The sequence below is a fragment of the Diabrotica virgifera genome, chromosome 5, assembly GCF_917563875.1.
Source record: "Diabrotica virgifera virgifera chromosome 5, PGI_DIABVI_V3a".
Lineage (NCBI taxonomy): Eukaryota > Metazoa > Arthropoda > Insecta > Coleoptera > Chrysomelidae > Diabrotica > Diabrotica virgifera.
This window is the reverse complement of record NC_065447.1, coordinates 235,470,789-235,498,647: the sequence shown is the minus strand read 5'-3', so window position 1 is coordinate 235,498,647 and position 27,859 is coordinate 235,470,789. Positions and strand designations below refer to the sequence as shown.

At 32.6% G+C, this 27,859-nt stretch overlaps 1 protein-coding gene across 3 annotated transcripts in view; it reads right to left on the bottom strand.

Moving 5' to 3' along the window:
- The window catches only part of LOC114331757 (ceramide synthase 5-like), a 187,255-nt gene that overhangs the window by 36,634 nt on the left and 122,762 nt on the right, over positions 1 to 27,859 (bottom strand). For 2 of the 3 annotated variants that reach the window (XM_050650882.1, XM_050650883.1), the window contains exons 4-6: positions 25,607 to 25,794; positions 12,019 to 12,259; positions 1,598 to 1,716 (exon numbers count right to left, since the gene is read on the bottom strand). In XM_050650882.1, the coding sequence (XP_050506839.1) occupies positions 1,598 to 1,716; positions 12,019 to 12,259; positions 25,607 to 25,794 (548 nt within the window). The remainder of the gene's footprint in view (positions 1 to 1,597; positions 1,717 to 12,018; positions 12,260 to 25,606; positions 25,795 to 27,859) is intronic. The other variant, XM_050650884.1, reaches the window with a different exon arrangement.

Below are 27,859 nucleotides of genomic sequence, written 5' to 3'. Positions count from 1 at the left end.
AAGCTGTCTCTGTGGCGAAGCTTTTAATGCGAGTGAACCCCAATACAACGCAAATACCAGCCGCGTGGTAAGTTGGTTCGAATCCCAATAGAAACTTTTATTTTTTTATTTTTTTTTATACATTTTATGATTGTAAGTATATTTATTATATAATTTTATTTTCAGAAAATACGTATTTAGTTAAAAAAATTTCCGACAATTAATGTTCAGAAATCATTTGTGGCATTTTTAATGTGTTTGTGTGTGTTTTATTCCTTTATTATTTTAATTTTTGGCACTGTTTTAATAAATCTGTTTAAGAAGTAGTAAGTATAAATTAGTTTAATATTTAAATAAAATATAAATAAAAAGTATATTAATTTCGTTTATAATCATATAATCATATAATAGAAGTATAACTTCTTACGTGCGTACAAAGTACACACACATTCTTGTTTCTAGTATTTTTAAAGAAACACGCATATCTAAACTTATCTAAGCACGTACTTTTTTTAGGCGCTCCATACATAGAGAAAAGGAAGCTAATTCCGTTGGAAATAACTTCTTGTGGAGTTGAATTAGTTTTTTTTAACTTTAGCACATTCAAGTAATATATATTTATAATACAACTTATACATTGCATCCCTCGGTAGACCGCAATCTGTATAGTAGAAACATTAGCATATTTATAATATCTTATATTATTATGTGTAATATAAGTTAAGTTGGCCGATAGAATATTATGTTTACTTGTATTACAGCTTCAGTGATGTATATACGTGGTGTACTAATACATATTATTACGATTAGAACCCTTTCAACTCTTTGAATCGTTGTATCTCAAAAACGGAGGCTCTTGCGAAAAAAGTATTAAAATATTTTTTATACATAATTATCTAATCTACATTTTTTGTTAGAACTAATTTTATGATAAAACTTACCGTTTCGCTGAAAATCGCTAAAAACCATTTGCGTGACCTTTGACCCCGCGTAAATTTTTTAGCCCGGGTCGGATTTATGAGGACTTTTTAGATTTCATTTATGATGGTATTTTGAGCAATCCTGCTAATTTTCAGCTTAATGGTGATTATTGCAACCTCACTCCTATTTTTGAGTCTAACTAGACCGGTCTAATTTGAAGGGATGAAAGCTGTTATTCGAGCTCGACAAGAAATACTCGAGTTTATTATCTAATTATCTATACCTATTTTAAAATAATTTTATCACTTCGATTTGAAAAATATCTTACTGCGGCATAAACAAAATTATAAATTTTTATTTGTTGTCAAATTAATCAATATTTTGGTACTTGTTTTTTATTGTATGGCTTATTATTCAACATGCCATAAAAATATTGGAATTTGAGCTTTTCTAATATTTTTTAATTTTGCTTAAAAATAAACTTTTCTTACTTTACTGTCTACAATTTACTTTAAAATAAAGTGTCCGATTAATTTTGTGCAGCAGTGTATAAGTGGATATGAAAAAATTATAAATCTCATATCAATCAACGATTAAAACTTCCACATGTTCTCATAGATCTTTTCCAAGTTTACTTCTTATTTTTTTTAATTTAATATTTACTTGTCTATTATTTCGTTATGACGAAAATACTTACTTACGTAGTATCCAAAAAGGAAAGACAACCAATCTCGAAGCAATCCATGCAACAGTAAACAGTCCAAAGCATATGTTACAGATATCCACCCGGTTTAAGTATTTAGCTATTTTGGCACTCTGAAAAGAAAAATAGGACACGTTATTGTAAGTTACACTTCGCTCACTTCGCAAAATAGCGAAAAATTTAGCAGAAAGTAAGTGGTAGCTTCTGGATGAAGTGGTGAGGCAATTCGTTTTAACTTGATGGAAAGACAATAGCTTTAGCCGAGACACTTTCAGTAGAACTTATGTTCAGGAAGTATTTCATTATTTGTTTCATATTAATAATGATTTTTATATTTTACAATTAAATTATCAATAACTAAAAAAAGACAGAAAAAGTAGAGAAATATTTATTTATTTATTTTATTAAAAATATAGTGTGTAGGGGAGCCCAAGCGGGGATTTTTTCAGTTACTCGAGCGCGTCAGATTTTCATATGCGGAGAAACCTGGTACCCTGCAGATGTACCTCTACCATATATTGGCTCTTAACACAGGGAAGTTCGTTAAGGGGGGCCCGAAAAAAAAATCCATCCTTAAAAATACTCGAAATTGTCAGATTAAGATAAGGTAAGTTCATTACATGCAAAAGAGTGTATATTTCAAAGACCTGACGATTTTAGCGGGACGTAAGGAAATGGGTGAGTCAAAAAGTTTCACAAAAAAAGCGAATATTTCGCGAAATGAACGTCAGATTGAAAAACTAAAAAAAACGTCTTCAATATTTTTCAAAAATCTATCGAAATGGTGCTAAACATGACCTTCCACTGAGAGGGGTGGGGGTAAATTTGAAATTTTAAATACAAACCCAGCGATATTTTGTAAAATGAACATCAGATCGAAAAACTGCAAAATACACCTTCAAAATGTTTTTGAAAAATCTATCGAATGGTATCAAACACGACCCACCACGGAGGCGGGGTGGGGGGTTACTTTAAAATCTTAACCTTTAACTACACGCGCTGGCGTATTTTGTACGCCAGATATAAGAATTCTACTGCAAATATATTTAAAAATTTAATTTTTGACCTTGTTTATCTCTCTAACCTATCACTCGAATGTGCTTTACAATTTGGTTTTAGCTTCATTATAATCGGCGTTCTGGGAAGATCGTAATTTACAGTTTATTATTTGTTGTTTCCGGTGGTGGACAATATACGCCACGATTATATTAATATAAGTAGTAATATAAGAACATATTTTAATTGTTTTTTAGTCATTATGGCACAAAATATATTTTTCTATATAGACAATACTTTTTCTCCTGTAAAAAATCACATTTCAAAAAATTTTTTATTCGTAATTTTGTTTATCATCATCCAGTTATTCCATGATTCTAGTTATAAATCCCAATTGGCTTACTGAGAAGGAGCTCCAAGTATTCACTGATGCCGAATAAGGTTTATAACAAACAACTATGTGTATTTTTTCAAAAAAAAAACAAATCCGCTGTTTTTAAGTGTATTTTCTTGTGGCGTATAAAGTACGCCACGCGTGTAGTTATGTTATAACTTGATGCGCGGGTAGGTAAAGGTTAAATGGGACCCCCAATTTTTTATTGCAGTTTTGGATTCTTTACGTAAAAATAGGCAACTTTTACTCGAGACATTTTTTTGGAACTATGGATAGATGGCGTTATAATCGGGAAAACGATTGTTGGAAATGGAAAATTAAATTAAAAAATGGAAAGCGCCCACTAAAATGGAAAATTTTACTTAATTGTTTTTGATTTTAGGACCCAATAATTACAACCCAATAGGTCCCCATAACGCTCGAGTGACTGCAAATTTAGCATACTTTGCTCCCCTACCATAATTAAGTCGGCACCATAATATGGGAAACTTTTATTTTCAGTTTCTTGAAAAAAAGTTATTCTTCACAAAAAGTTCTGCATTTTTGGTAACCCCAAATACAATCATCTATCTATCAGCGAGGTTCCTACAGCCTCTGCCGCTTCTCGCATTTCGACCGCCATCGTTTTCTGTCCATCCATTCGTCTTCTTTGATGGCTCTATCTTTCATGATGTGCCGTACATTTTCTTCTCAGGCAACTGAAGGTCTTCCCCTTCTTCTTCTTTGGTGTGGTATGTAATTTAAAGCTTTCTTTGGCCATCTATCTTCATTCATTCGTTTCACGTGACCATACCACACTAGTTGTCTAGTTTCAATTTTATCTACACTGGAATATACAGTATGTGTCCTCCTTCTAATATCTTCATTCCTGATGTGATCTTTTTTAGATATACCACACGCTCTCCTTAGATAATCCATTTCTACTACTTCTATTCTTTTCCTATCTTTTTTTGTCATCTGCCAAACTTCTGCCCCATAAGTCATAATAGGCTCTACCAAGGTACGATAGATTGTCAATTTCGTTTCTTGCCTTATATCTTTAGACCACAGTAGAGAGCTCAGAATGTTTACCGCTTTTTTGCCCTGCTGCGTTCTCTTTTCGATGTCTCTTTTGGTAGTGCCTTCTTTAGATATTATAGATCCGAGATATTTATATTCATTACATCTTTTCGTGGTTCTAATTTCTAACTCTGGATCTTCTTCATCATCCCCTATTTTAAGATACTCTGTCTTTGACACATTCATATTGAGGCCCCATTTTTCATATTTTTTCTTTAGTTTTCTAAACATGTAGTCCATGTCTTCCTCATCATTCGCTACGACTACCTGATCATCTGCAAAAAACAAAGTTGTTAGACATTTACCACAGCCTATGTCTATTCCCATTCCGGATACTTGTTTCCTCCACTGCTCTAGCGATGATTGAATATATATTTTAAATAAAGTCGGAGACAGACAACATCCTTGTTTAAGCCCCTTTGATATAGGGAATGATTCAGATATAAAGTTTCCTTCTTTAACGACACTTCTTGCATTTTTGTATATATTTGCGATAGCATCCACATACTCTCTACTGAGACCTACCTTCGTCAATGTTTGAAACAGTTTTTTCAAAGGTACCGTATCGTATGCCTTCTCCAAATCTACAAACAATAGGTGGGTAGATAGATTCCTTGCCTTCCGTTTTTCTATTACCTGCTGCAGAACGAATATATTATCAGTGCACAATCTTCCTGCACGAAATCCACTTTGTTCTTCCATGCCTTCGTATTCTGATTCTATTCTTTTCTTTATTATTCGACCGTACAACCTCCCTACTGAGCTGGTAACAGTTATTCCTCTATAATTAGAGCATATGCGTTTATCCCCTTTCTTGAATACTGAGCTGATGTATCCAACATTCCAATCATCAGGGATATTTTGTCCTTTTAAGCATTTATTAAATAGTTGAACCAACATCTCATGTAATATGTTTGGTCCGTACTTTACCAACTCAATTGGGATGTCTCCAGGTCCTGCTGCTTTACCGTTTTTAGATCTTTTGAGGGATTCGCTTAACTCTCCGGTTGTTATCTAAACTATTTGTGTATGTTCGGCTAATTCTTCCATTTCGATCTCTTGGAATTTACATCTATCTTCTGTCAGTAAAATCTCATAATGGTGTTTCCACTGTTTAAGATCTATTAACTTTATGTTAGATTTTTCCTTTCCTTCCCTCTGGAGAGACTTTATTACCTTCCACGCTTGCCCAACTCTTGTTCCACCCATATACCTATCTACTTCTGCGCATTTTCGTTCCCACATCTCATTTTTACTTTTCACTACTTCTCTTTTTACATCTCGATTTAATGCTGCATATCTCTTGTGATCTTCCTCCTTTCTTGTTGACATCCATTTCTGATAAGCAGTTTTCTTCTTGTTTACTAACGTTTGCATATTCTCCGACCACCATTCTGTATTTTTTATTTCATGTTTGTATTTATACCCCAAAGCTTCACTTGCAGCCTCATGAATGTATTTTTTAATTTGCTGTTATAATTCTTCCGCTTTTATATTTTCTCGTCCCACATTTTGTAATTTTGTGGCCAGTCGTAATTTATATAGAAATTTCGTTGAGTCTTCTTTCAAGATTTCTAGGTTATATTTATGAGATCTTACTTCTTGTCCCTTTTCTATATTCTGTACCTGAGTATTATTGTTTTTGCGATAATACGAAATACAATCGTTTTTGCGAAATACAATCATAAAATATTAAATTCTATCGGTTATATACGAAGTTTGTCAACAGATATGAACATAAAATTGATATTTTTTAAACATCGCGTATATGACTGAAAAATTGAGATTATTCAGATCAGATCTGAATCATATTATTGCATTATATGTTTTAAATCTAGGATCTGGGTAGCTGGCTGTATAAATCATCAATCACAAAAGTGTTATGAAAAATCCTTTGTAAAAGGTATATATATATATATATATATATATATATATATATATATATATATATATATATATTTTTAATTAAAATCCCTTTAAAGGCTATATCACAGACCGTTTTCGATTTAAAAAAATATCGTCAGTATTTAGTACTGGTTGAAGCTGAGCCACCAAAGAAATACCAGGGTATTAAACCTTTAAATTGTATAAAAATTTGTTATAATAGCATAGTTACTTAAAATTTCATAGGATGGATAATATTTATAAAGAATTATGTCCTTGAGCAAAGCATGACTCCCCGATCAGGTGGGTTTCTAAACGGTAGATATGTCTACATGAAGACTGTTAAATGGCTGATAGTAGAAATATATCTACATGACGATTGTTAAATGAGTTGCCAGCTAACAGTCTTCATGTAGAGAAATTTCTACCGTTTAGTAGCCCACGTGATGGGGGAGTTATGCTGTGCCTAAGGGCCTAATTCTTTATTAATATTATCCATCCTATGGAATTTTAAGCAACTATGCTATTATAACAAATTTTATAGCATTTAAAAGGTTCATACCCTAGTATTTCTTTGTTGGCTTAGCTTCAACCAGTTCTAAACACTGATGATGATGTTTCTAGAAATCGAAAACGGTCTATGATGTACCCCTTAAAAGGATTAAAAAAAATTATATCTTCTACAAAGGATTTTTCATTAAACTTTTGTGATTGATGATATATAGCCGGCTACAGTAAAACTTCTTTCTTTCTCTTATGGATTTTCTGGAAAGTTTAGTCAAAATTAAGGAGCAGACACTTGCATTAATCATAAAATTAAGCTTTTTCTTCAATTAAAGTTGTATGCAAGAGTAAGTTTATTTTAGCTATTAATTGGTAGGGGTAGGAAGCATGGTGACAATGGTTCTGTCAAAATATTCCCATCACAAGCTGAGTGAATGGACTATACCAAAAAGAACGTCAAAGTGGTAACCATAGTAATAATTATTCATCCATCTATGATCTATGAATCGACAGACACCTTCATTTTAAGGCCATCGGTACATAATTCGCAAATATTTTACGGGTATCCCTACTTTTTCTGTCTTTGCACGGCAAATTACGTGTAGTAAAATTCACACTGGTATGGATACGTAAATATTACTATAATGTCATTCTACTTGAAAATGTCATCAATAATTTAAAGAGATGGCTTTTTAAATGTTCTTGGATAACTGTTATTTTTAAAAAGAGCAAATTATTAATTCAGTTAATAAATGTGATAATTTTTTCACTAACTATGTATTCAGTGATTGTATTAATTTATATGTACAACAAAAACTAACACTCAATCGAGAAAAGAGGAAAAGTGTTAGTGATTTTTTAATAATATATTGTTACTATGGAACGCTTACAATTTTGAACATCTTTAACAACAAAATACTTGGATCACAGAATATATTATATATGATGTATTATCTGCTTGGATCTTCCACAAATAATACACAATAAATAACTTTTTATAAAGTTCACGTCTTAAGTCAATTATTTATCAAATACACTATATATCAATATTATTTAATCTACAACTCAAAATATCCCCGATGCCATGTCAAATATTTAAAATTGTCACTGATTGTCACTGTCTGACTGACAGTACGCTGACAATATTCTATTCGACTGTGCGTTGTATGACAAAGATAGATTTGGAAATATTACCACGGACATTGTGCTCATTTTTTTCGAATCCCGAAAAAACCAATAAATATTTTTGAAAAATTTAAACGCAGAATGAAAGACTATATTATTACCGAGGGCCGAAAGTCACTTAGAATAAATAAAAAGGTTATTTTGAATGAGATATTTTAAATTAACCCCTGTAACTTATTAAAATAAACATTATAGAAGTTCTCAGGGACTTTCGGCCCTCCAATAACGTAATCTTTCATTCTGCGTTTAAATTTTTCAAAAATACTTATTAGTTTTTTCAGGATTCGAAAAAAATGAATCCCCATTTGAATAGCATTGCAGCCGAAAATACGTACCCATCCTCTTAAGCATTATGGGGAAAAACATATAGACCTGGATCCCGCGTACCAAAAAAAGTTGATTAACCCTCGCAGGACCAACCTTTTAGTACAAACAGCGAGGACCAAAGAGGGTCAATAAATGTCCACACATAAATTAATCAAAAACGTGCTTCTTTATTTAAACCAATTTAAAAATATCACTTTTATATTATTCCTAGACGTTAATGCCACAGTTAAAATATACGAATTTATAATTTACCCGGAGTCTTCGGCTTCAGTGGAATTGGTATCATCGTAGGATGCAGAAACATTTTTGACTTCTTGGTGTGCTTACCGCATACATACCTGCATTTTGAACAAACTATGGTTATCTTTGCCCACTTATTGGCCTTTTTTCTTTTAGATTTTGCTAATTTGACACATGAATAATATCGTCTCTTTCCATTTTGGAATGGAAGATATTCAAGGGGATTATTTATAGTCCACTGTCAAGTTTTTATAAAAGTATGAGGAAATTAATTAAATTATAGAAATGCTAATTATGCCATCTAATAGGGCAGTAGTACGCCGACAAGTACTAATTATTTGAGATTTTTAGGAACAAAGGTATTCAGAAAATCGGATATAATGCAATGTTGTGGATACTTTTTAACCCTCCCTGGTCCTTCTAGGGTTAATAGCAAGCTGAAAATATGTTCATAGCTTAACGGTGTCTAGTCGGACAAACTTTGATGTATGGGAACACCGGAACAGGGAAAGCTACGGCCCCCCTTAAGGATAGCTATGACACGATTTTGATAGGCAACCCATGCTAGAAATATTTGTCTATGTATGAAATTTAATAAAAAAAAATGTTGCATCCGGCAAGCAGATGGGTACAGATCAACCTATATTCGGACCCCGTACTATTAGTTTGCTATTGAATAAACTTAAAAACAACCTGGACCTCGATTTTTGACCCTTTGCTTCGTTATCGATCATTCGCTATCTGTACACAAAACATATACGAAGCGAATACGTTCAATAACGAAGCGAAAGTCAAAAATCGAGGTCCTGCTAGTTTTCACAATCATAAAATTGCCAGGATGACACGTTCCACAATTAAAATCAAGTTCCTGTTCCAGTGTTCCCATACATCAAAGTTTGTCCGACTAGACACCGTTAAACTATTAACAAATTTTCAGCTTGCTATTAATCAACTTTTTTTTGGTACTCGGAATCAAGGTCAAATACAGTAAATTACGTAAATTTTGCGTAAAACCAATCTTGGTTTGAATGAAATATACGTAAGAGTATATTATAGTCTAGGCGCCAGAGCGGTCACCGTGTCCTTTTCAATTCTGATGGACAAACTCAACGGTTTCTTATGGATTTTTGGCTGCTGATTACGAATTTCAAGGGCGAATTTCGATCCGAGTGGTCAAAAAAATGTTTATAAACAATTTAATTGTTTATAAATTGTTTATAAGGCTCTGGCTCATAAACTAAAATAGACAAAAAAAATGTTTCAAATAAAATTTGTTCCTTACTAAAAAACGAAGAAGAAAACGTTTATTAGTCTCAAATCCGACAATTATAACTCAAGATATTGTAAAATTAGTGCACAATGCAAATTGAAAATTGCAAAATAAGTATTTTTTTGAAGTTCTATCAATCGTAACTCGGATTCTACGCAAAAAAATGAGCCTTAGAAGGTCTCATTTTAAAGCTTAATTAATAGGCTTCCAAACAAAGTTTGTTAAATTACTTTATCTTCATTTGTTTTAAAGTTATACCCGTTTGAAAGTATAATTTTCTTAAAAAAATTGTACATTAATGTTTATAAGGTTTTCAAGCAAATTTGAGCTATAAACATTTATACTTTAATTAACAATAATGATAAAAGAAATCAAAAGGAACATTTTGAGCTTACGAAAATTTAATGTTCTTCACTTTATTTTTGGCCAAGATATCGATATTTTAATAGCGCAAGCTCTGAGGCGCAAGATCGGCTCATAGCGTTAAGTTGTTCTATTGAGCTATTTCCTTGTGGCATTAATTATTCTAAATGGGAAATAAGCCACAATTTAACTAAAAAATGATTTTATTAACGTTTCCACGTCCAAATCAAACGTCGTTGTCAAAATACAAAATATTAATAAACTAAACAAAAATGCTGTTTCTTAGAAAAATATTATTTGCTAATATTAGCAAATTATTGCCAATAATTTAATTTAATCTGACTCAAAAGACTTTAAAATAATATTGCCAATATTTATGATTTCCGTTCCTGGGACGACTTTACTAAAAGATAGCTCATTAAATCTTTAAAAAAAAATTTGAGTTAGGGTTGGTTTCATGTAATCGAATGAACTATCTTTCAGTAATTTGGTCCCAGGAACGCCACTTATAAATGTTGGCAATATCATTTTAAACTACTTTAAAATGTATATGTCTGAATTCAGTCAGAATAAATTAAATTATTAGAAGAATTTTTTAATAAGCATCAACATTTTTGTTTAATTTATTAATATTTTTTATTTTGACAACGACGTCCGATTTGGGCGGCAAAACGTTAATAAAATAATTTTTTAGTTAAATTGTGGCTTATTTTCCATTTAGAATAATTAATGCCGCAACTAAATAACTTTACGCTGTCGATCTTGTGCCTCAGAGCTTGCGCTATCGATATCTTGGCCAAAAATAAAGTTACAAACATTTTCGTAGGCTCGAAATGTTTCTTTTGAGTTCTTCTATCATTATTGTTAATTAAAGTATAAATGTTTATAGCTCAAATTTGCTTGAAACCCTTATAAACAAATTAATGTACAATTTTTTTTAAGAAAATTAAAACTTCAAACGAGTATTACTTTAAAACAAATGAAGATAAAGTTATTTAATAAACTTTTTTTGGAAGCCCATTAATAGACCTTTAATGGCTCATTTGCATGCGTAAAAGTCGAGTTACGATCCATAAGCCTTGAAAAATACTTATTTTGCAATTTTCAATTTGCATTGTGCACTAATTTTACAATATCTTGAGTCCTAACTGTTGGATTTAAGTTTAGTAAATGTTTTTTTCTTCGTTTTTTATTAAGGATCAAATTTTATTTGAAACATTTTTGTTATATCTTTTAGTTTATGAGCCAGATCCTTATAAACAATTTATAAACAATTAAATTGTTTATACCAATTTTTTGACCACTTGGATCGAAATCCACCCTCGAAATTCGTAATCAGCAGCCAAAAATCCATAAGAAACCGTTGAGTTTGTCCATCAGAATTGAAAAGGACACGGTGACCTCTATTTGGCGCCTAGACTATTACTTCAATCTAACTTTTTTCTGGTATCTTTATTTTAAAATGTAACGTACGCAAAATGGATTTCCGTCTCGTGCTTCTTCAGGCTCTAAAACAAACCTGAATAATATATGTATGTATATACATGATTTGTTCACTCAAGACTTTCGAGGCTAAATAAAAGAAGGTCGCTGATTTTAAGGCTTATCTCCATGTTTAGATTTTTAGGGAGTTCGTTTTTGTTCCTTTGTGAGATGTGTTCAAATGTATATACGATATTTTTATTGGGTATATAGCGGTATAAAAGACGACTGTGATCAAATTTTTGCAGCTTTGCAGCGGTTAGTGCTTTTTGCGCCAAAAAGTTAGGGTTTTAGTGAAACATATTTTTTTCTTCTTTTCCCGTGTTCTATACTTTCTCACAACTGCATTTTTGCTATATAGATAATAAAAATATTTTTTCTACTTTACATAAAATAAATACTAAAAGCATAAAATAGTAATATGAAAAATAAAACATTGAAGATCAGTTGGTACTGACTTCTTTTTTATTTTTATCTTAAGCAGAAAAAAAAATTAGAGTGTTCTGAATGGCAGTGGTAATCAGTTTAAAATCCCATAGGTTTGTGTCATGAGAGTAATTTTGAAATCTCAAAATTGATCATTAAGCGGGGTGGAAATTTTTGACTAGTAACCGAAATGAGGACTTTTTACTGTATTTCTAACAAATTTTTACTTCAAAACAAACTCTTTTCATAAACACCTACACCTACATACATTCATCATTTACTTACCTCTAGAAAAATATCACTAACACTTAACACAACTAAAATAATAGTTCCAATCCTGAAAGCATTTAAGGTTAAGGAGATGTATATTAGTAGTATGGCAACACTGTGATGAACTAGATTCTCGTGGAAATCCTTTCGTCTTACACCAAGAACGATAGTGATCAACAGCGACCAATAGAAGGCCAGATTAACCACATAATATAGCCATATCTCGTTGGTAATGTCTTGTTGAGGAAAATCAGCCCTAAAAAGGTAAATTATTTATATACTTAATTGTTTATGACATCATTATAGGTTTTTATATAGTTGCTACAAAATCTATCACTAAAGGCGTCATAATACCAATTTCAATCGCAAAACAGCCAATTTGAATCAAAAAGCAAAATTGAAAATATTCAAATGTTAGACCGGAAATCGAATGGGAAAACCGTCATAAGAAAATCAAATCGGTATATAAGGAAAATATAAAAGAATTTTTATCAACTGCAAATAACTTAAAAATAAAGAAATCGAAGACAGAAGAGAATTAACAAAAGTAATACAAAAACTGAAACAACAAAGGAATCAGAACTAGGATCACAGCATGGGCTAGGTAGCATGGCAAGACAAGGAAGAGAAGAAGATAAATCTGATTACAGAAAAAATAGCAATATACACTAAGCATCAACATTAACGCACCACCTTAAAAATGGGACATTTTTGATGTATCGTATTTCCTATACCTGTTGTCCGATTTTAGTGATTTTTTTAGTATAGCTTTATTCTTCAAGAATATCGTTGTAATTGTTGCTAAATAGGTAAGTGTCATTGTATACCGGGTGTAACATTATAGTGTGTTTTTTCCTTAAAGTTCGGAACACCCTGTGGAATATTCTATTGTACATATATAAAATGTTAAAATTAAAACTCAACTGTAGCCTTAGGCTTTCTTAACATTCTGCTTTCTGATTCATTCGTTTATGTTGGATAATAAAAAAGTTAGGTACTTTCACAACTAGCAACGTTCTTCATCAATACATGGTGATTCTAAATAAATGCGACAAATTTTAAGGGGTAATTCTGCATGAAAAATAATAACCGTTTGATTTATAAACATATGTCCGCAAATGATACGTTTCCGAGATACGGGATGTTGAATTTTTTCTTACAAACTGACGATTTATTTACTGCTCTCAAACCGGTTGAGACATGCAAATGAAATTTGGTAGATTTTAAGATGTAGTTATTGCGCATTTTTTGGCAGTCAACTAAGAATTTTATATTCACTATTGGCGTGCATACGGGTAATATGACTAGGTAATATGACCTGTATTCACGCCAATGGTGAATATAAAATTCCTAATTGTATACCAAACAATGCGCAATAACTACCTCTTAAAACCTACCAAATTTCATTTGTATATCTCAACCAGTTTTAGAGCAGTAAATAAATCGTCAATTTGTAAAAAAATTAACATCATGTATCTCAGAAACGAAGCATTTGCGGACATATGGTTATAAATCAAACGGTCATTATTTTTCATGTAGAAGTACCCCTTAAAGTTTGTCGCACTTATTTAGAAACCCCCTGTATTGATAAAGAACGTTGCTAGTGGTTAAAGTACCTAACTTATTTATTATCCAACATAATCGAATGAATCAAAAAGCAAAATATTAAGAAATCCTAAGGCTACATTTGTATTTTAATTTCAATATTTTATATATGCTCGAATATTCCACAGGGTGTTTCGAACTTTGAGGAAAAAACACACTATAATATTAAACACACTACAATGACACTTACATGTTTAGCAACAATATTATTAGAACGATATTCTTGAAGAATTAAGCTACATATAACATACTAAAAAATACCTAAAATCGGACAACAGGTTTAGGAAACACGAAACATCAAACATGTCCCATTTTTAAGGTGGTGCGTTAATTTTGATGCTTAGTGTAGTTCCAAAAATTAGAAAGTGAAGAAATCCAAAGAAATCTCGAAAAACGTGGAAAACATTTCAAATAACAATAACCCATAAGGGGAAAGAAGTGTGCGGAATAAGAAAGTTTCACAAATATTTTAAGAGGACTTTGTTCAAGACTATTGTTGACCTTTACTGATCATCTAGATGCAGTCGTTCATTCTACAAGAGACGTGAGAGAGATTTTTTCACAACTCGAGGAGGAAACAGGTAGTCTGGATCTTCAAATAAAAGAAAAGAAGATAAAATACATGCTACAAACCAAAAATCCAAGACCAAGAGTTAGGCAGAACATACCTAAGTAAACTACAATGATCAATTGGTGACTTTTATGGTACTGAAGGTCATGTGGTAAGATCAGAGGAAGACAGAGTGGTAAAGAAAGTGCATTTTGAGAGACGAGATGGTAGAAGATCAGTAGGCCGCCCCAGAGAAAGATAAAAAGATGATATTAAAGCCAATTTGTCTAGAATTGAGATACAACAATGAGAAATGGAAGAGCAAGGTCGTGGAAGATGAAGTGCTATAACGGATGTGGTGAAGACCCCGAGTTTTAAAACAAGTCAGGAAGAAGAAGAAATATGAATCTTCTTCTTGATGTGCCTATCCGTGACGATTATTGGCGATCATCATGGCAATCTTCACCTTATCTGCAGCAACGCGGAAAAGCTGCACAGATGTTGTGTTGAACCAGGTTCTGAGGTTCTTTAACCAGGATGTTCTTCTTCTTCCTGGACCTCGCTTTCCAAATATTTTTCCTTACAGGACGGCTTGTAGAAGGGCATATCTGGATTCATTTCGCATATTGTGTCCAAAGTATTCCAACTTTCGAGATTTGATGGTGGTCATTAACTCTCGGTTCTTCCTCATTCTTCTAAGGACCTCCTCATTTGCGACCCGATCAGTCCATGGGATTTTAATAATTCTGCGATATAGCCACATCTCAAATGCTTCCAACTTTCGGCACATATCCTCGTTCAAGGTCCATGATTCAAAACCATAAAAGAGGACAGAGAAGACGTAACGTCTCAACATTCTTACTTTTATACCAAGAGAAAGGCTGTGGCTCTTGAAAAACGCGCCATTATGGCTAAAGATTGATCTAGCTTTTCAGATGCGCGCTCTTATCTCTTGGTTGTTGGTCCATTCTTCATTTATTATGGTGCCGAGTTAGTTGTAGTGCCTCACTCTTTCTACAGGGGTTTGGTTGATATAGAGTTGGCCCTCTGTTATCTTTTTCTTGCTGACGATCATAAGCTTAGTTTTCTTTACGTTTATATTGAGTCCACATTTTTTGACTATAATACGTGATTTTGTTCATGAGGACTTGTAGGTCTTCTAGGTTGTCCACAAATACTATGATGTCATCTGTATACCTGATGTTATTTAGCCGGTACCCGTTTAGTAGACTATCTTTTTCAGTTTTGTGCAAAACTTCGATAAATATTCTTTCAGAGTAAAGATTGAAAATAAGGGGGGACAAAATGCAGCCCTGCCTCACTCCACGCATGATTTTCACATATTCGGTGTGTCCATTGTCAATTCTGAGGTTTGCAGTCTGATTCGAGTAAAGGTTTCTAATTATTTTCAGATCTTGGTTGTTAATTCCAGCTTCTTTTAGTATTTGCATCATCTTGGCGTGTTGTACTCGATCAAACGCCTTCTCGTAATCAACCAGACATGCGTATATGTCGAAATTTACGTCACTGCATCTCTAGAATAAGACTTGTATTGAAAACAAAGCCTCTCTCGTACCAACAGCATTTATGAACCCGAACTGGTTGGGAGAAATTTGACTTTCACATAGCTTGTAAATTCTCGTATGGATTACCTTTAGAAACACTTTTAGGAGATGACTCATCAGGCTTATCGTACGGTAATCTTCGCATATTTTGGCTCCTGGTTTTTTTGGAAATGCAATAAACTCAGACTTCAGCCATTCTGTTGGTATTTCTCCAGAGTTGTATATGTTGTTGAATACCTTTGTGATTATTTCTATTGATTCGTTGTCCATCAGTTTAAGTAGTTGTGCTTGTACGATATCGGAACCTGCAGCTTTGCCATTATTTAGCTGTGTTATGGCAGAATAAACTTCCTGCTGTAATATTCTTGGCCCATCATTTACCTCTTCTTCTAACTCAAAGGTGTTATTTCTTTAGTCTTCAAATAGTTTTTCTAGATATTATTTCCACGTTCTAATTTGACTCTGTTTGTCTAAGATGATGTTTCCGTCAGAATCAGTTAGATTTCCTCTCTGTCTCCGTCGTAGTCCACCTGTGAGTTCTTTAACTTTCCTATATACATTGTGAGTATCTTACTTTGACTGTAGAGTCTCAATTTCTTGGCATCTCTCCACTGCTTCTTTTTCTTTCGCTTCTCTAATTTTCCTTCTTATTGATATATTGATTGTTTTATGTGTCGTGGTCATTTTTGGCATTTCTTCTTTCGTCCATTAGTTTCAGAATCTCATCTGTCATCCAAGATTTCTTCTTGGAATAAACAAGGAACATGAATAAACATGATTAATTAAAATAGGTCAGTCTTTAAGCAGTTATTTTTTTTTTGTTGAATAAAAAAGAATCTGCCTTTATATTATAGCACAGTTATCATTAGCAACTATTAACCCAAATTAAAATTCGTAATGTTCAAATAAGTGATTCGACTTGGAGCTGTCTGGTTAATCAGCATTTTATTAGAGATTTAGCTCTGCTCTCTTCGCTTTTCCATGATCCCTGGGGAAATATTTTTTTACTTTTTCCTTTTAAGTAACGATTGTATTAAACCTTCATGCTGAATTTTAAGTAGGGACGTGTTTAATAACTCAGATTTTTAATAATTCTATTTACAAGGGAGAGTTCGTCGAGGTGTACAGTATTAGCCGAAATGTTTGCACAATATCTAATGAAGTTTTAATTCGAGTTTAAAAAATTGGATTTTAGTACACTGTTAAATGAACAGTGTATAATAAAAGATACTGGAATAGTCAATTAACAATAAATATAAATAAACATAGTTTCAAAAGTTATGCTGTTCTGAAGCTATTTCCTTGTGGCATTTTTATAATGAACTATTTTAAATGGGAAATAAGCCACAATTTTACCAAAAAATTACAGATCTAATTACAAATGGACCTTATACCAAATTAACGAAGGATCCAACGAAGACACTGGAAAACAAAATCTATAGAACTCTATTCAAATTTAAAAATGATCTAACGTACTATCAAAGAAAATTAATGACACCTCATTACAGTAAGACACCACATTTTTATGGAGTACCGAAAATTCATAAAGCGAATATTCCACTTAGACCCATTTGTAGTACCATCAATGCTCCGTGTAGTGAACTTTAAAAAATTTTATTAAATATTATATAACCATTTGCAAATAATAATGACACATTTATAAAAAATACACAACATTTTTTAAACAAATTATCAAACATTGAATTTAATCCAAATAATGTTTTAGTAAGTTTTGACATAAACAGTTTATTTACAAATCGCACCTTGAAAATCATAGGGCAGTAACTGCAAAAATCATAATATCGAGTTATGGGCGTTTTAAGTTTTTGTTAAGTTAATTTTATTTCCTGTAGTTCCAAAAATTAAGCTACAAACCTGATATTTGGTACAATTGTCTTTAATTTTACATATTTTTATATGAATTAAGAAGTACATAAAATTTCCTCCGGGAAATAGGTATTTTAACACATACATATGGTTATTAAAAAATATATCAATTTTCGCAAATGACGCAGTAAAAATGCATATTAAATAACAGTTTTTTTATTTAAGATTGATGCAAGACTTTGATATTCAAAGTCTTGCATATTATAATCTATCTGTTCGGTTTCTATTGTTGCATTGGTCATGTGGAAATCTGCATAACACCTATGATAGTGCTCTTGAATAACATTAGCCTTACCATAGTGAGAATCTACATCTTGTTTTTTGAGATTGCATATTCCTGGTGGATGCTAATATGCTTTACTTTGTTCCATATTAGCCACATCCCTCGTTGTCTTTGCCTTGTATTAATGGTTCTGAACTCTATCGTTGAAGCTTGCCTTGACCTGAAACTTATTTTTAAATGTCTTCTCCACCTAGCTCATCTTATGTCATTCCAGACGACCTGATTTCCTTCTTCGTCAATGTTATAATTGTTCCCCATTTCCTTACATCGTTTTTTAAAGTCCAATATATCCGATGTACACCTTTCATTAATTTTATATAAGATTCACCTGGTTTTTCCGCTGTTTGAACTACTGTGAACCATTGCCCAGCCACGTAAATTGGTCATCTTTTAAAGCCTTTTTTTTTTGTTTCTCAATCAAAGAATGCACGTTATCTACCGTATTTTGGGAGTGACCCGTTATGAAAAATTTGTGGATAGTTTTAGGTATGTTCAATTTCTGGACTGCATACTGATAAAGATAGACGATATACTTGTTCTTATTTTGCCCACAGTAGTTATCTGAGTATACTGTTATTTCTTTTTCCCTGGCATGGTTCCTCAGAAATTGTAACAGGAGCGACGCTATTTCATTTGAATCACGATTAGCAATTCGCTCGAACCAAAGACAGAAGTGTCCTGCATTTGTGGTCAGGGAAAAAATTGTGAAATTAAATAATGTTGATAATCTCCTTTTGTAATAAAATAAAGAGACTTCGCCTGAAGGCGTCGGTAGTAATGATTGTAAATCAAAACAAGCAGTGATGCAAGAGTTGGATTTTGCAGATTTTAAGTCATTTATTTCTCTTTCCTATTGAATTCCACTTCCTGACGGTGAGTATTATAGGCTGTTTCTAATGTCGATTTATCTAATTAATTTCTGTAACTTTCTCACAGCAAGCAAAGGTATTTTTGGGCTTAAAGAAGTCTATATTAAATTCCGTGTGAAATGGTCATCATCGTAACGTAATTTCCGAACACCGAACCTTTTTCTTTGCAAAATTTTATATAATCGCGATGAATATCAACAAGAGTTTTGTCATCGCTGACGAATTACCTGGTAGTTTGTTTCCTTAGGTAGTGAGATTCCACTCTAGGAATGGACTCGATGTAAATCATTATGTTTTGTTTCACGACTTCGTTGATTCTTTTTCCATTCTTATGAGTTCCTCGCTTTCCTTTTGGGATAAACCCATCTGCAGTACGACATTATATATTAATTTGTTATATTCTTGTCGCTTATTTCCAGTTTTGCAATGAAATCTCTATGCACCACTCTATGTTTTGTTGCATGCAAAGGATTTTTCCTTATTACATCTTGCTTTTATTTTACGAGCGTGGGTCACATTTTGCACATATTGCCATATAGATCTGAGTTTTTGTTCCAATTTTAGAACCGTAGAGCATCAACTGCAGATAATGCCTGATGGTATAAAAATAAGGATCGATTTTTGAAAAAAGACATAGGGATGTATCTTTCTGGTGCCGAATTTAAATTTTTTTGAAGATGCTGCTATATAGCATTAAAAATAGATTTTTTTTTCTATTAGACTGCATACAAAGGTCATTTCATGAAAAAATTGCAGTTATTGCCATATGGTGTTCAAGGTGCGAAATGTGCCTTTAGATAAAACTTTAAACATAATCAAAACGAAATTAGAGAATGATAATACATTGACAACTAGGACAAGACTAAATGTAGCAGCTATAATTGAGTTATTGAGATTATGTACTAATAATACTTATTTTCAACTAAATAATGAATTCTATAAACAAAATTTTGATCTAGCAATGGGTTCTTCTTTATCTCCATTATTTTCTAATATATTTATGGAGGATTTCGAAACTAATATAATTTCTAAACCACAGTATGGTGAAGATATGTAGATAATGTATTTTCAATATGGTCTCATAGATCAGAATTGTTGGATACATTCCTAAATATTATAAACGATCAAGAAGAGACAATAAAATTTACAATGGAAAAGGAATGTAATAACACTCTACCTGTCCTCGATGTTTTAGTCTCAAAGAACGATACTGGATATGAGACTCAAGTGTATAGGAAACCAACACACACTAACAGATATCTCAATTACAAATCAAATCACAACATCAACGTTAAAAGGGGAATCATTAAATCCTTATATGATAGAGCCAAAAATTACTTGTTCTAACGAAAATTAATTTTTAGAAGAAAAACATTTGTTAACATCTGTTTTATTAAAAAATGATTATCCTTTATCGTTTATAAATAAGGAATTGTCAAGAATGGATCGAGTGGAACAGAACAACTTAGAGCGGGATCCTACAACATTCACAAGAAATAATACGAGGAAAATATCAATACCATATATAAAAGGACTATCCGAGAAACTTAAAACAATAGGAAATAAATTCAACATTTCAACAACATTCAAAACAAAAAACACATTGAGATCTATTCTATCTAAAACTAAACCTAACAATCAACAAGAAAGAAGAAAGAATTGTATTTATAAAATACCTTGTGAATGCGAAAAATTTTATTTAGGTGAAACATCAAGACCATTAGACGTTAGAATAAGTGAACATCAGTCTTATATTAAAAATAGAGAATTTGATAGATCTCAAATATGTCAACACGCATGGGATAATGAACATAGAGTTCAGTGGGGAGATTCAAGTATAGTCCTGAAAGAAACAGATAGTAAAAAGAGAAAAATCAAAGAAGCGGCTCTAATTATGCTAAATGAAAACAATTGTGTCGCAAATTCCTCGGTAGAATGCAGTAGGATGTGGTTACCCATACTAAAAGAGGAAGTCAATAAAAAGAAAATACCACGATAAGTAAGTCATTAACATATTTTAGTTTTATTTAAATAATATCTATGTATTATTAGCATTATTTTTAATTTAAAATAGCATACATACATTAAAGTCAGAATTTGCTATTAGTTTTGAGATTAAACTAAATGTAAGCCCAAATACTTACGATGTCCGGATAGTATCACGAAGTTTTTTCCTGGTTTTCCCTCGTGATTTACTATGGAATCTCTAGCGCGAGAATTTTACTGCCATCGTTGCATTTGTTGTCTTTTTAAAGACAGATCACATGCTATGATTTTTTGTGGCGGATATTCTTGAGTTGGGGTTGATTTCATGTAATCGAATGAACTATCTTTTAGTAAAGTCGTCCCAGGAACAACTCATAAATATTGGCAATATCATTTTAAAGTCTTCCACTTTAAAATGTATAATACATGCCTGAATTGCCGATATAAATGAGTCAGGTTAAATAAATTATTAGAAGAATTTTTTGCTAAGCAACAACATTTTGGTTTATTTAGTATTATTTTGTATTTTGACAACGACACCCGACTTGGGCGTCGAAACGTTAATAAATTCATTTTTTTTTTGGTAAAATTGTGGCTTATTTCCCATTTAAAATAATTAATTTCAAAAGTTATGCATCATCTAAAATTATGCTCATTTCCATCTTTGATTTCTTCATGAACAGATGAACGGATTCCGTTATTTTTTATTTATTTTATATTTTTCTTTGGTATTTACACACTTGGGAAAAGGATTACTAAAACATCTTTTTTTTACCTATTTATACCGGGTGGAAGAAAAGGAGATACGCTAGCTAGCGCATCTCCCGGTCGCAGCTCAACATGCTTTTCAAACTCCTGCTTTGCAAACAATTTTACGCATTGTAGCCTTAACCAATCTTATCAGTTTATCGGGGATATGGAATTCATCCATGGGTTCATACAATTTATTTGTTAGGACACTATGATAGGTCGATTTAAAATCTACGAACAGATGGTATTATATATGTTGATTTAGTGGTATTTTCCAGTATTTTCCTTAGCACAAAGACCTGATCTGTTGTTGATGGACCAGGCCTAAAACCATTTTGATATTCGCTCCTCTTAACATGCACTTAGGCGACCATATAAGATACTCGAAAATATTTTGTATGCTGTATTAACGAGGGTTATTCCCCTACAGTTTTTACATTCCAATTGATCACCGTTTTTGTGTAGCGGGCACACGATTCCAATACACCACTCTTCCGGGCTTCTTTTTGTTCCTTATTTCAGGGTCTCAGTATAGTATTATTTTATATATTTGATTAGACAGACTAGCACCTTCACATTTAATAAGTTTCGCGGATATACCATCACTTCCTGGAGATTTATTATTTTTTAGCTGTTTTATTGCATCCCGTACTTCTTGAATTGATGGAGGCTCTAATGGTGTATTGTATTGTTGCTTGCTCCTGGGTGTGGTTGATTTGGATCTTCTGCACCAAAATTTAAGACTGTATAATATACGTAGATAATAATTAAAAATAACTCATAATAATGTGTTGTCAATTTTTGTTTGCATATATCGCCGATCCTGAACAAGAATGACGCAACTGCAAATTTTGTCAGGTCCTGTTTATTGCGTAATAAATACTGTGCTACTAAAATACTGTGTACAGCGACAGAACTCTTACTATGTGCTGAGCCACTACAGGGTAGTTGCGTCGTTATTGGAATACGCACCATTTTAGACCTTATTTCAGATGAATAATGACGCAACTGTTAATAGCGTTGAAAATGGGGGAATGGATTAAGATAATGAAATTCGGACCAATAGGGATGAAAATAAAAGCCATCATTGTAAGAATAAACGCCATACCAATGCTGCGGCTGGTTACTCTTTATTTAACCACTATTTTAAACATTTAAAAATTTTTAGATGAAGAATGACGCAACTGTAAAGAGGGTTGAGAATGGGGTGATTAGATTAAAATAATGAAATTTTTTGGGGGAATGGATTAAGATAATGAAATTCGGACCAATAGAGATAAAAATAAAAACCATCATTGTAAGAATAAACGCTATCCCGATTCTTCTTCTTCTTCTTGCAGTACTGTCTCCTATCGGAGCTTGGCTACCATCACAGCAATCTTAACTTTGTTGGCTGCAGCTCTGAACAACTGTATTGAACTGCACACATACCACTCCCTTAAATTTCGCAACCAGGAAATCCTCCTACGTCTCACATTTATATTTCCCGAGATTTTTCCTTGGATTATAAGTCTTAGCAGAGAGTACTTTCTCCTCTCATTATGTGGCCTAGATATTCCAGTTTTTTCGTTTGTATGGTTTTTATGACTTCGCATTCCTTCCCCATCTTCAGCAAAACATCTTAAATTGTTACTCTTTCTGTCCATGGTATTTTCCACATTCTCCTGTAGCACCACATCTCGAATGTCTCAATGTTTTTGATGTTTATCTTTTTCAGTATCCAAGCTTCCATGCCGTACAGCAGAACGGAGAAAACATAGCACCTTAACATTCTCGTTCTTAGGTTTATATTTATGTCCCGCCTGCATAGGAACTTTTTCATTTTGAAAAACGATTGTCTCGCTATCTATATTCGCCTCTTGATTTCTCTTGTCCGGTCATTAGTATCAGTGATCCAAACCCCTAAATATTGTAGGGCGTAACTCTTTCAACTGGCTGATTATTTATGGTTAAATTCACACTGGTGTATAGCTTCTTTCTTAGTAGGCAGATGTCATTCGCAAATTCAAGATTTTCTATCTAGTTGCATAGAATGCTTATTCGATCGTCAGTTACTTTTGTCATTACCCAATCTATCATAGTAAGGAATAGTGTAGGGGATAGTAGGTACACAACAGTGGTGTCATGGCAAAATTAGCAGTGTGGGAACGCAGTGCCGGAACGCACTGCTAATTTTTGTTTACAAAACCCTAAATTCTCTATTATTTTTTTTCTTTTCTTAACCAGTGCGGGAACGGCGTTCCCACGCGTTCCCACACGATGACACCACTGGTACACAACCTACTCCACTTTGGGCCAATCTGTAGGTACCCTAGTTACACGGACAAGGGCCTTTTCAAAATCGATATAACTCATATTTATATCTATACTAAATTTAAAATCAAGATGCAGTAGAAATAAACAATCCAAGTCACGTTAAATGCTACTAGGAGCACTCCCGAATGATAACTTACGATCTAAAAACTTTGGAAATCATGATTTGGGATTTGCAATGTATATACATTGTAAATTATGATTTGGGAGAGCTCCTAGTAGCATTTAACGTGTCTTTGTTTGTTTATTTCTACTGAATCTTGATTTTAAATTTAGTATATATTCTATTCATTTGTTTATTTCAAGATAACTCTAAGGGTACAAATGTGGCCAATGGTGGAATGTTTGGCATGGAAGCATGCTTGGTTGCTTCACAGTTTTTTTATCTAGTTCTGGTTTCAATCTCCCTAATTACCCCAGGCTGTGGGTGAAAAAACGTGATATAATTCAGGAATTTTTGAAACCTATCAGGTGTTATAAAGGACGATGCCAGGAATAACTTCTACTAAAATGTAACCAAAAATATTGTGCGCTTTTTTTTTATTGCGATTTTCATTTGTTAAATTTGCAATTTTTAATGATTTTTATCTCGGCTTCAGTTGGTCGTGGAAATTTTTTATTTTTTTATAAATTTTCGTTTCATCTTCAGCAACAATAATTGTAAGTTAAAACTCATAGGATGAACAGGGCCGCTTCATCCCTAAATATTTATAACGAAATTTGCCCCCTTATTTTCAAACCCAAAAATTAGAGCTTTAAAAATGTTTTACGCATTTATTTATATCAGAATATGAAAACATAACTCTTTAGAAGGAGATTAGATGTTTCACCAACTCTCTACGATTTTTTTTCAAAAAGTTATAGCCTTCGACATTTGACCTCTTGGGATAAACAATTTATAATATCTAAGCAACAAATTCGTTAATCTGGCTTTACAATTTTTTTTATGTTTTGAATTGAAAGATCTTCATTTTAAAGCTTTAAAAAATAAAAAAAAATTATTTGTACAATAAATATTGCAATTGTAAAAAACGGCCATTTTGGACATTTCGCAGGCTCTTTTGCAATAACCAATTAACCAAATTAAACTTACCGTACCTCAAATTGTAGGTTTTTCAATTTACTACAACTTTCTGTTAAAAAGTTTTTCTCTAAAATCATTATCCTAAGCTGCAAAATTAAAAATCATTAAAAATTGCAAATTTAACAAATGAAAATCGCAATAAAAAAAGCGCACAATATTTTTGGTTACATTTTAATAGAAGTTATTCCTGGCATCGTCGTTTACAACACCTGATAGGTTTCAAAAATTCCTGAATTATATCCTGAAATCGACCTATTTTTCACCCACAGCCTGGGGTAAATATGATTTAGGTCAACACTTTGGATGTGGTGCTTAATAATGTTATTGCACGCCAATTATTGCATCTACTCAGGTCTCATTTTTTGGGTATTTTAATTAATTATCAATTCCTATATCCGCTCCTTTGGTAAATCTTCGTCAGTACATATTTTGTTCAAAAGTTTATCGTTTAACATTTCTATTGACTGCTCAGTATCTGCTTTTATTAGGTCAGTGGATATATTGTCGATTCCTGCGGCTTTTCCATTTTTTAGGAGTTTTAGTGTGTTTCCAATTCTTTTCTTTATAATTGTAATATAATAATATTGTAATTCCTTATAATAATATTGTAAGTATGTCTTATATTTTTTGTTAAGTTTGGTATTCCGAGTAAAAATTTCCCCTTTGGCTGAAAACGAAAACAAATAGCTCAATTAACTTTCTATTACTTACCAGCATTCACTGATATCCCAAAACCAGGACTTATCCCATAATATCTTCATGCCATGGATAACACAATAAGTATAAAATGTATGATTCCAACAGCTTTTACAAAATTTTTCCAACTTATTGGTCTTCAGTGATTTTTGTCTGTAGAAATTTTCAGAAGAAAAATCCAAATATTTACTGAGATTATAAACCTAAAAAATCAGATATGCGAGGATGAATATAAATATCGAAATGTCATCAAAATAATGCCATTGTAATTAGAATAAGTGTTAGAATAAGCCCAATTTTTTTGGGTGGTCTTTCATTCCCACATAAGGATTCATTATTTTGAATTATTCTGTAGAAACTATATACTATATCATAATAAACAAATTTCATGACATAATGGTAGGGAGCCCAAGCGGGGATTTTTGCAGTTACTCGAGCGCGTCAGATTATCATATGGCGAGAAACCTGGTACCCTGCCGATGTACCTCTACCATATATTGGCTCTTAACACAGGGAAGTTCGTTAAGGGAAGCTCGAAAAAAAACTCTATCCTTAAAAATACTCGAAATTGTCAGATTAAGGTAAGATAAGTACATACAAAAGAGTGTGTATTTCAAAAATCTGACGATTTGAGCGGGGCGTAAGGAGTCAAAAGGTGAGTCAAAAAGTTTCACAAAAAAAGCGAATATTTCGCGAAATAAACGTCAGATCGAAAAACAAAAAAATACGTCTTCAATATTTTTCCAAAATCTATCAAATGGGACTAACCATGACCCCACGGAGAAGGGTGGGGGTAAATTTAAAATTTAAAATTTTAAATACAAATCCCGCGATATTTCGCGAAATGAAAAACAGATCGAGAAACTGCAAAGTGCACTTTCAAAATGTTTTTGAAAAATATATCGAATGGTAACAAACACGACCCCCCACGGAGGTGAGGTGGGGGTTACTTTAAAATTTTAAATGGGAACCACAAATTTTTATTGCAGATTTGGATTGTTTACGTAAAAATAAGCAACTTTTATTCGAGACATTATTTCGAATTATGGATAGATGACACTATAATCGGAAAAAACGATTGTTGGAAATGGAAAATTAAATTAACAAATGGAAAGTCCCCACGCAGCATACTTTGCTCCCCTGCCATAACTTTCTAACCATCAAAACCGGAACTATTATTCGAACGCAATTTTTCAATACGAGTCGTTTGATTTATCATATATACTATTCCTTACATTATAATGTGGCACTTCCGGTTACAACTGTTTAACCGGAAGTGATATAAAAACCGAAAGAAAATATTTGTTCCCACTTTGCAAAAACGCGTCAAATAATATATCGCTTGCACTATTTCTGCGACGATAAAACAGTACTTCTGGTTGTAACTCTGAAACCGGAAGTCCGAGGTCAAATTTCTCATCTTTATGTTGTTCTGAAGCTATTTTTGTATATGTTACAGTTCAAGTTGATTATCCAGTTGGAGTTGACTCCAACTAGTTGGATAACGGCTGGTTTCAGTAAAAGTTGATTATAAATATAAAATGAAGATTTAAATTCAACATTTACTAGTAAAAGTAGACTCCAACTAGGAAAAGTATACTCTTCCCAATGCCATTTAGTAAAAGTTGATTCTGATTCACACAAACAGCCGATTCTAGAAATTAAATGTTACTGAATATGTTCAAATTAGTCTAGGCTGTATCGTCGCCCCCGTTAGGTAAATTACTCCGATTCGAATTTTTTGCACAAACTTACTAAAAAAGAGGTCCTTATAACAAATCTACTGGGTGCCAGGCAGTACCTTGATCGATAAATTGTTTAAACAATTTTTTTTAGACAAATTCACAAAAATAATTTTTTTACTTTGAGTAATTTTTTTTAGATCATTTGGGTTATTCTGAGCAAAAAAAGGTATTTTGTGATTTTTCTCTAAAATTGATTGTTGTCGAGTTATACGCGATTTAAAATTAAAAAATGCGAAAATAGCCATTTTCAAGGCTTAATAACTCAGTTAAAATCCATTATTATGAATGTCAGAAAGTGACCAAATCAAAGTTTATAGCCCCCTCTACAAGATCCAGCAGAAATTTTTTGTCACTATTTTATTACTAAGCTTTATCTATAATTATTAACAATGAGCGCTAAGTGTGTATTAGGCGGCCGTCAATGGTGAGTGCTAAAGAGATGCACCATTCTGGCTCCAATGGTGAATCTCACTCGCACTCACATTGACGGCCGCCTCAATACACGCTTAGCGCTCATTGTTGA